The 9,808-nt window shown below is 34.2% G+C and overlaps 1 protein-coding gene and 1 long non-coding RNA gene across 2 annotated transcripts; both read left to right on the top strand.

Moving 5' to 3' along the window:
- Window positions 1–67: 67 nt before the first annotated feature.
- On the top strand, window positions 68–2,437 carry LOC112419949 (uncharacterized). Its single transcript, XR_003010092.2, has 2 exons — window positions 68–605; window positions 1,965–2,437. It is a non-coding gene; the product is annotated as an uncharacterized lncRNA (long non-coding RNA).
- Window positions 2,438–3,165: 728 nt separating this feature from the next.
- On the top strand, window positions 3,166–9,808 carry LOC11421884 (disease resistance protein RUN1). The gene is made up of 6 exons (XM_003598833.4): window positions 3,166–3,319; window positions 4,239–4,772; window positions 5,128–6,226; window positions 6,530–6,805; window positions 6,918–7,673; window positions 8,843–9,808. Exons 2-6 carry the CDS (start codon window positions 4,255–4,257, stop codon window positions 9,677–9,679), a joined length of 3,486 nt encoding a protein of 1,161 aa, XP_003598881.2. The 5' UTR covers window positions 3,166–3,319; window positions 4,239–4,254; the 3' UTR covers window positions 9,680–9,808.

Below are 9,808 nucleotides of genomic sequence, written 5' to 3'. Positions count from 1 at the left end.
ATTTTTTATTTATTTATATATATATATATATAGATGTAAGGAAGAATCGAGAGTTTTCTCTCTCTTTCCACTCTTCCATCTAACCTTTCCCTTTCTCTGTGTTCCCACTACCCCATTATTCATCATCCTTTTTCATTTCATTCTTCTACATTTTCTCATTCAAGCCATCAATTTTCAAACTTTAAGAGTCATTAATAGATTAGGATAGGATAGCCAGCCATAGTATATGAAAAAGGAGATAGACAAGGACAACCCCAAATCACCAATATCTAGCATCACACTTATGTTCCTTTAGTTAATCACCGAATCACCATCTTTCAATTCTTCTTGAACTAGAAAACTTATTCGAACTACAAATCAAACCCCAATTTTGTTTTAGTTCTTGTGGCCTACATTGAGGGCTTGTATGCCATGCTTATGAGTTGATTTGGTAGCTAGAAATTTGATGGAAGCTAGAAGAATGTTAATACTTGAAGATTGAAGCAAAAAAAGAGATTTAGAAGCTAGTGTCGATGCACTTAGAAGGCTATGAGAAGGGAACTGTTGCTGTCTTTTCTGTACAATAAGGAGTTGTTGCAGCGCAATTGAGTTGATTCGTCATAACTGTGAGTTGATAACGATCATTATCGCATATTTTCCCTATTAATATTATTGATATTTTTATAATTTTCTATGTTAAAGTGTTTATAAAAAAAAATGGGGAACACACCCTTTGAACTTTTTCTTCTCAATGATGCTCATGTTTAAAGTCATCGATATTATTATGGTCTCTGTTTGAATTTATCTATGATTTGTTGGGCCAATGTTTGAAATTGAGATTTGGATGCATATATTTTGACATGTGTTTTGGAGATATGGGAAATACGGTTTGAAATATATGTTTTTGGAAACTTTCGATATTAATATGCGCTCTATTTGGATTTGGATTTTACTTGCGATTTATAAAGTAGAGGGATTGAAATGGAGAATTTGATTGTATGTATTTTCCCAGTAGTTTTGATATGTTGTGAAACGTGGTTTTGAAATATGCGTCTTTGAAAGGATTTGATATTAATTTGTACGCGATTTGGATTTGGATTTGAATTTGGATTTACTTATGATTATAAGTAGTAGATTTTCAATTGAGTTTTGATGATACGTATTTTGAAATAAGTTTTGTTATGTTGTGAAATATGGTCTTAGCATTGTGTTTTAAGAATGGTGTTTTGAAAATTATGGTTATAATGACGACGACCTAGGTGCACCTAGTATGTGATTTCAATTAGGTAGAATTACCCCGTTAGATGGAGCCGCCCCTATGGAAAGGCCGCCATTAGGAGGAGAGGGCTATCAATGAGAGGTAAACTCCCTAATTGAAAATGTTTTACACTTTGTTTTGAGTCGAGAGAAAAGAGCTATCCGTTAGATGGAGCCGCCCCATGGAAAGGCCACCATTAGGAGGAGATGGCTATCAACGAGATGGAGCTAGTTCTCGATTCACCCCTTTGATTATTTTCACCAAAGTTAGATTTCTAAACTTTATTTAAAGTTGATTATTTTGGTATTATGAAATTGAATATGATTTTATATTTTCTTTGAAGTGATTATTTTGGTTCCATTTCGTTAAGCCCGATTTTTATATTCTATTTGGACTTGATTATCTCGATTCTTTTTCATTATAATCGATTTATATATTTTCTTTAAAGTTGTGGATTTGGTTTTCACCTCTTGACGACGACATTGAAATTCTGATATAGCCTTATTTGGTTTGATAAAATTACCAAGTTTTATGAATTTTCATGGTACACTTGATTGCGAATTTATTATATTTTTATACAGTTACTAGCCTTGTAAGTTAAAAATTAGATTTGAGAAAAATAACTATTCGTGCCATTGTGTGTTTCCCTTCTAGTTGGTAGTGGTTGTTGTCTTCTCACTAAGTCTTTGTGACTTAACCCTTCATCTTACTTTTTTTTTTTCTTCAGATTTACAATCAGGTGAATTTATGTTTCTAGAAGATTACCGATTCAGCAGAGTCCCTCTTTTGGTAGGCCTCTACTCCTTGATGAACGACTCTTTTGAATTATATCTTGAGTCGTTGGTGTATCTGCAGCTATTTGAGTCTAGGAATACTATTATTTTGGGATATACAAACTTTGGATATGTAGTCTCTCAAATTCAGCTTGATGGCATATGTTTGTAAGCAAGGTTTTTAATTTGAAAATGTTGAAGATAGAAATATACTTTGCCAAATTATAGTAAGTTTTGGTTTCAGAGTGTACTATTTATTCACAAGATTTTTGTCAAGTGTGGTTTGTTAGGCTGGCCAGATTTTATGTATCAGTAGTCTGTGCGCCGGTCACGGCTAGAAGTTGGGTCGTGACATTTTCTCCGTGATTTCATCATCTAAGTGTGGTGGTATATTATTCGTCGTTTTGTGCGATGTTGTTTGATTTTCCGTTATGTGTTCATTTGATTCATATTGAAAGATCGATTATTCAATCATAGATTTGAGCGTCAATGTTGTAGATATGGAGACATGTATTCCAGTCAATTTAATTTTATCATATATTTCTACAGTCATTATGTCGTTGTATACTACTCCCTCCGTTTCAAAATACATGTCCAAGTCAACCACTTCACATATGCCAATGCACAATTTTGACCGTTAATCTCTTTAATTATCTAAAGTAAAAAATTATAAAAATTTAATATTTTGAAAATATTTTTCGAGACAAATCAAACAACATCTTACATGTTAATATTTGTATTTATACATTAGTTAAAAAATATGGTTAAAGTAAGTCAAGTGAATAGTGTACATTGTAAAAGTTGGACATGTATTTTGAAACGGGGGGAGTATTATTGTGGATATTGTGAGTTTGTTCACAAATTTATCCTTTACGTTTATAGCGGTGTTGAACAATATACTCTATTGATTTGAATGAATGAACATTTTTTGTTTTTGTTAAAAAACAAATTATGGAGTGGTTAATTACAAATTATTATGGAAATAATCAAGTTTAATTCTTGAAGTGGAACAATTATCAATCAAATTAAACTTCTCTCACGATCAAACTTGGAGGGTTAACACAAGAAAAAATATTAGAAAAAGTGCAAGTGGATAAATGAATAAAAAATAAAACTTGATAATAATATGGTAGGTGGGGGACTTTTGTTGCGTTGACGCGCGAAACAGAGTCGTGTGTGCTGGATTCATCTCATCTCATACAAATTAAAAGTATTTTCATTTTTATACTTCTTCTCTTTCTACAAGTACAACCTCTTCTTCTTCCTGATTCATTCATTCTGTAGTTGAAACTTGAAACAACTCGCTCAGGTAATTTTCTTTACTATTTTCATATATCTGTTATCTTTATCAACTTACTCTTTCTAATATATTTCAATTCATTATGAATTAAATAAGCTAAATTTGTACTTGAGCTCATTTAATTAATATATTGAACTCGAACGATGTAAAAATCATTTGGGTTGATTTGGTGGTGTTAGATTGGATATTGAAGTGTACTCCTCTCAATGTCTCAAGTATGTATGGTTTTATTTGTTTGATTTATGAACAAAAAAGTAGTATTTCAATTTTTTTTTTCTTTTTCTTTACTCGGTAACATTGAATGATTATTTCATTCCTAACTAAAATGATAAACTTTTTTTTTTTTTGGGTGCAAAATAAAATGATAAACTTAAAAGCTATTTTAAAAGAATTTCATAAAACTTATTTGAACTAAGTTACTTGTTGATTAGGACTTTACTTAAGAACCAAGTTAACTATGATTAGATAAAAGGGTGTTGTGGGGCGGGTTCTGCAGGTCTGTTTTTAGAGTTCTTGATTCCTGCGGGGTTGATGCGGCTGTTTTGCTGCCTGGGCACTGGGTAGTTGTGGTTGCTTTTCTGCTGCAGTAACAGTCTACCTATCTCGATACTTGCTGTTCTGTTTGTGCTTTCAGTGGGTGCTTACAGTTAGTTTTTAGTGTGTCCTGCCTGTGGATCCCTTCCGGGTCGGTTTTTGTAGGCATGTTTTGGTTTTGGTTGCCTATGTGCATATTGTTGTGTTTTGTCTATATGCGTTACTTTTTGTATGTTTAAGGCTAGCTTTGCGCGTCTTGTGTAAGCTAAGCGTATTTCTATATCTCAAGGTGTATACATCATTGTGTCCACCAAACATTTTTCTTTGATGAAATCTAAGCTGAAAGTATACTACTCTAAATCTTAACACTATCCCTGTAATTTTGTCTTTACAGTAACAGTGTTGACTTCATGGAATCGATGTCATCTTCATCATCATCCTTCAATTTGATTTCTCAACAATGGATCTACGACGTGTTCATAAATTTCAGAGGGGAAGACACGCGAAAGAGCCTGGTTTCTCATCTATATGCTGCTCTCTCAAACGCGGGAATCAACACTTTTCTTGATGATGAAAAGCTTAAAAAGGGATGGGAAGTAGAACCAGAACTATTGCGAGCTATACAAGGGTCTCAAATATGTTTAGTTATTTTCTCAGAACACTACACAGAATCTAGTTGGTGTCTTGTTGAACTCGTGAAAATCATGGAACACCGCAAAACTAATAATAACAGTCCAGTGGTTATCCCCATATTTTACCATGTTGACCCTTCTGTTGTTCGTCGCCAGGTGGGTGATTTTGGAAAAGCTTTAGAAGCTATTACCAAAAGAATTCACCCACCAAAAGAGAGGCAAGAACTTTTGCGGACATGGAAGCGTGCTCTTACCCAAGCTGCAAATATTTCCGGATGGGATTCCAGCATTTTCAGGTATAAAATCAAGAAAGAACGTTTAATTTGCTCAAATACAATAAGTAGTCCTTAAGCTATTATCAATGCATCACATTAGTACATTACTTGGTTTAAAAACATGATAGAGAATGATAATTTAGGGACTAACTTGATGAAATAAAAATAGTTTAAGTACTATTTACTATGTTTCTATAGTTCAAAACTTCAGAGACCAAACAGAAGAGAGTAATAATTTAGGGACCAAATTGATAGTTTATTTATAATCAATCATTTCTTGTGGTTTCTTGCTTCTTTTTTTTTTTTTTTTTTTTATCATTTTTATCCTTTTCATTCTATCTGTTTTATAACCATAGTTATTTAATTGAACTTGAAGGAGTGAAAGTGAACTAGTGAATAAAATTGTTGATGAAGTTTTGAGAAAGCTGGAAAACACATTCTTGCCTACAACAGAATTCCCAGTTGGACTAGAGTCCCGTGTGGACCAAGTGATGTTGTCGATTGAAAATCAATCAAGCAAAGTGTCTGCGGTAGGGATTTGGGGAATGGGCGGGTTGGGTAAAACTACCACAGCCAAAGGCATCTACAATAAAATTCATCGCAAATTTGTGCATAGAAGTTTCATTGAGAATATTAGACAAACATGCGAATCAGATAAAGGGTATATTCGTTTGCAACAACAACTTCTGTCAGATCTCTTCAAAACAAAGGAGAAGATACACAACATTGCATCAGGGACAATTACAATCAACAAAAGGCTCTCTGCAAAAAAGGTGCTCATTGTACTTGATGATGTGACCAAAGTTCAGCAGGTAAAAGCACTATGTGGAAATTATAAATGTTTAGGTTTGGGAAGTGTACTAATTGTTACAACCAGAGATGCACACGTGCTTAGGTCACTTGAAGTTGACTGTGTCTGTACAGCGAAAGAAATGGATGAAAATGAGTCCCTTGAGCTTTTCAGTTGGCATGCTTTTAGAAACGCAACTCCAAGAGCAAACTTCAGTGATCTCTCAAAAAATGTAGTTAATTACTGTGGAGGATTACCCTTGGCTGTTGAAGTCCTCGGATCTTACTTATTTGAAAGGACAAAAGAAGAATGGAAAAGTGTGCTATCAAAGTTAGAAAAAATTCCCCATGAAGAAGTGCAAGAGAAATTGAAAATAAGCTATGATGGTTTGACAGATGACACAAAGAAGGCTATATTTCTTGATGTATGTTGTTTCTTTATCGGCAAGGACAGAGACTATGTTACCGAGATACTAAACGGTTGTGGACTTTTTGCTGGTATAGGAATAGCTGTCCTCATAGAGAGGAGCCTTTTAAAAGTTGAAAAGAATAACAAGCTTGGAATGCATGATTTAATAAGAGACATGGGAAGAGAAATTGTTCGTGGAAGTTCAACAAACGATCCAGGGGAGCGTAGTCGGTTGTGGCTTCACGAGGATGCACATAGTGTTTTGACAAAGAATACGGTAAGAACTGACTCTATACAGTTGGAACTTTTGATTATCTTGCATAAAATTGTTTCCTTTTGATGTTGATTACAAGTGTACTTGGGCCGCACCTCTTTTGTTTTATTATCATTTTCTAACACATAAACTGTTGAGATTTGTATAAGATTTGTTTCCTTTTATTATGTAAATATCCCTATAGATTGGGATTTGATTGTAATTACAAGGCTAGTGAGGTTTCTCTCAAGCAATTTAAACCATTTCATTCAAGTCAAACCAAAAACATTTTCCCTTCTTTTCTTAGCCTTTTTCCTTCACATGCAGGGAACACAAAAAGTTGAGGGATTGATTTTGAACTTGCAAAGTAAAGGCAGAGATAGCTTCAGTACCAATGTTTTCCAACAGATGCAGAACATGAGACTTTTGCAACTTGATTGTGTTGACCTCACCGGAGAATTTGCACATCTTTCCAAACAGCTGAGATGGGTCAATTGGCAACGATCTACCTTCAACTGTATACCGAAAGACTTTTATCAAGGAAATCTAGTTGTTTTAGAATTAAAATTTAGCAATGTTAAACAAGTTTGGAAGGAAACCAAGGTATGATAACATTTTATTATAAAACTCAGGTTGATGACAATAGTATCTCCTGCTACCTTTTCATTTCGCATTTTCCTCTCTAACTTTTCTTTAATTAATTATGTTCTCGCAGTTGTTGGACAAGCTAAAAATACTCAATCTCAGTCATTCCAAGTACTTGAAAAGTACCCCTGACTTTTCAAAATTACCGAATCTAGAAAAGCTCATTATGAAGGATTGTCCAAGTTTGTCCGAGATACACCCGTCCATTGGAGTTCTCAAGAAGCTTCTTCTGATAAATTTGAAGGACTGTACAAGTCTTGGCAATCTACCAAGGGAGATCTATCAGCTGATATCTGTGAAAACTCTCATTCTTTTTGGTTGTTCAAAGATTGACAAATTGGAGGAAGATATAGTGCAAATGAAATCCTTGACAACTCTAGTTGCAGCAAATACTGGCGTCAAACAAGCACCCTTTTCCATTGTTAGATCAAAAAGCATTGTGTATATATCCCTATGCGGATATGAAGGATTATCACGTGATATTTTTCCTTCTCTCATTTGGTCTTGGATGTCACCAACAATGAATCCCTTGCCATATATTCCCCTCACATCCTTGGATGTAGAGAGTAATAATTTGGTTTTGGGTTATCAATCATCAATGCGCAGTAGTTGTTCAGAACATAGAAGCGTTAGGGTAGAATGCCAATCAGTGATTCAACTAATTCAAAAATTAACAAGTTTTCTTGATGGTCTATATGGTGCAAATCTTACTGAATCGGAAACATCACATGCATCAAAAATCTCGGATATTTCCTTGAAATCTCTTTTGATTACAATGGGAAGTTGCCACATAGTCGTCGATACTCTTGGCAAGAGCTTATCACAGGTTCCTCTTCTATCCTCTCACCTTTACTGATATCTATAATTGTTTAAGGGAAATGGAATGAATTTCTATTTTTCATTATTTTTCTTTATATTGTAAAAGTTTCTTGAAGATACAGATTTATTCAAATATCTATGAGATAAAGTATCATCCGGCATGTGACATAGAAATTAAATCAATTTATTTTTCTTTAACTTCATTTCTGTTACTTTTATTTGTTTAATGTTCATATTTATTACATTTTTCTCTTCATTCTCTGAGCTTACTCATACACAGTACATATGTTTAACTTGAAAAGGGTAGTTGAATAATTCTTGAGGCTATGCAGGTTTAAGATTAAAATTATATTTGTGTTGAAGTGATCAATGTATTGGATCTTCTTATTATGAATTACAAAGCACTAAGGGATTCATTAGTTCATTGTGTGGAAGCATTAAGGGGTTTTTCTTTTGAATTGGAGTGGCTCTGGTTGAATCCTGGCCTGCATTTTTTGTGTTTGGTATTTGTATTTACTGTGGCTATGTTTCAAGGTGGTGTTCATATTTGGCTGCATTTGTTTTTTAGTTAGCATATGGTGCAGTTAAATTGGGATATGCTGGCTGTTATGTGTTTTCTTGTTTGTATTTGGGACGGATCTTTGCTGTTGTTAGCGTATTCTGATTTGACCAGTACACGTCTTGTGTTGATTGAGAATGTTTAATGCATTTTGCTTCTTTTTTTCCCTAAGTCTTTTTATCAGATATTTTTTTAGTATAGTACTACTATTGACCAAGAACTGCGTAAACACTTCTTTCCTCTATGTTGGTAGGAATTTAGGAAAGTAAACCAATTGTCTCCATAACATTACCTTTTAAGGATAACAACTAGAAAAAATTGAAGTTAAGAGCTTGTAGTAATTAATAATAACATGAGAATATTGGCAATTACGAGTTAAAAGATGTGTATGGCATGGCGTATGACATATCAGTTTTACAGCTATTATCAAAGCATAAATCTGTAACTGTTGATGGGTGTGTTACAAAACTATTGCCTGTTTTCATTAAAGCGGGTTACCTTGTATATATTTTTCTGTGTAGTGAAGGTGCACTATTTTGACACTATAAATGGTACAAAACGACCATTTTCATAGCATAATTACATAAATAATAACAAAGCATATGTTCATGATACAGGGATTGACAACCAATGATTCTAGTGATTCTTTCCTTCCGGGCGACAATTATCCTTCTTGGTTAGCCTATACAAATGAAGGACCTTCAGTACGGTTTGAAGTGCCCGAGGATTGTGATGGTTGCTTGAAGGGAATAACTTTATATGTTGTTTATTCATCGACACCTGAAAACATGGAAACTGAATGTCTCACTGGTGTTTTGATCATTAATTACACAAAATGCACGTTTCATATATACAAGCGAGACACAGTAATGTCCTTTAACGATGAAGATTGGCAGAGTGTAATATCAAATTTAGCAGTTGGGGACAGTGTGGGGATTTTTGTAGCTTTTGGGCATGGATTGACTGTTAAGAAGACAGTTGTCTATCTAACATATGCCGAGTCAAGTGCTATGCAAATTGAGCCATCAATTACTGTGGAAGTTAAACCATCTAGTGAAGTGCAAATGGAGCCATTACCTGAACCGGAAATGCAACCATCATCTAATGTGAAAACGGAGCCATCACTAGAAGAAGTGCAGCCATCGGCTGATATGAAGATGGAACCATTACCTGAACTGGAAGTGAAACCATCGTCTAATGTGAAAAGGGAGGCATCACCTGATGTGAAGATGGAGCCATTACCTGAACTGGAAGTGCAACCATCATCTAATGTGAAAAGGGAGTCATTACTTGAAGATGAAGTGCAACCATCACTTGATGTGAAGATGGAACCATCACCTATCATCAACAATGGGCCATTACCTAAGAGAAATACAAAAATATTTGTAAGATTTTCAAAGAAATTGGGAGAATGTTTATGCTTGAATCGGAATAGAGATCTCAATAATTTTTAATTGTGCACTCCTTTGTCCAAATTTTGAATTTCCTTGTATATGTTTTGTAATATTTTTGTGGGAAGGAAAAATCCATATGAATGCACTAACTGTGAATGAAGTGGTCATTGGTCATAAGCATTGGGCATA

Source organism: Medicago truncatula, chromosome 3 (assembly GCF_003473485.1).
Source record: "Medicago truncatula cultivar Jemalong A17 chromosome 3, MtrunA17r5.0-ANR, whole genome shotgun sequence".
NCBI classification, from domain to species: Eukaryota; Viridiplantae; Streptophyta; class Magnoliopsida; order Fabales; family Fabaceae; genus Medicago; species Medicago truncatula.
The sequence above is the reverse complement of the archived record's forward strand: the minus strand, read 5'-3'. Positions and strand labels throughout refer to the sequence as shown.

Excerpts from the sequence above, each read along its gene's own strand:
- LOC11421884 (XM_003598833.4), top strand. The coding sequence starts at position 4,255 with ATGGAATCGATGTCATCTTCATCATCATCCTTCAATTTGATTTCTCAA. Across the intron at positions 6,227-6,529 it reads GTGTTTTGACAAAGAATACG|GGAACACAAAAAGTTGAGGG; the intron begins GTAAGAACTGAC and ends CTTCACATGCAG. Across the intron at positions 6,806-6,917 it reads AAGTTTGGAAGGAAACCAAG|TTGTTGGACAAGCTAAAAAT; the intron begins GTATGATAACAT and ends ATGTTCTCGCAG.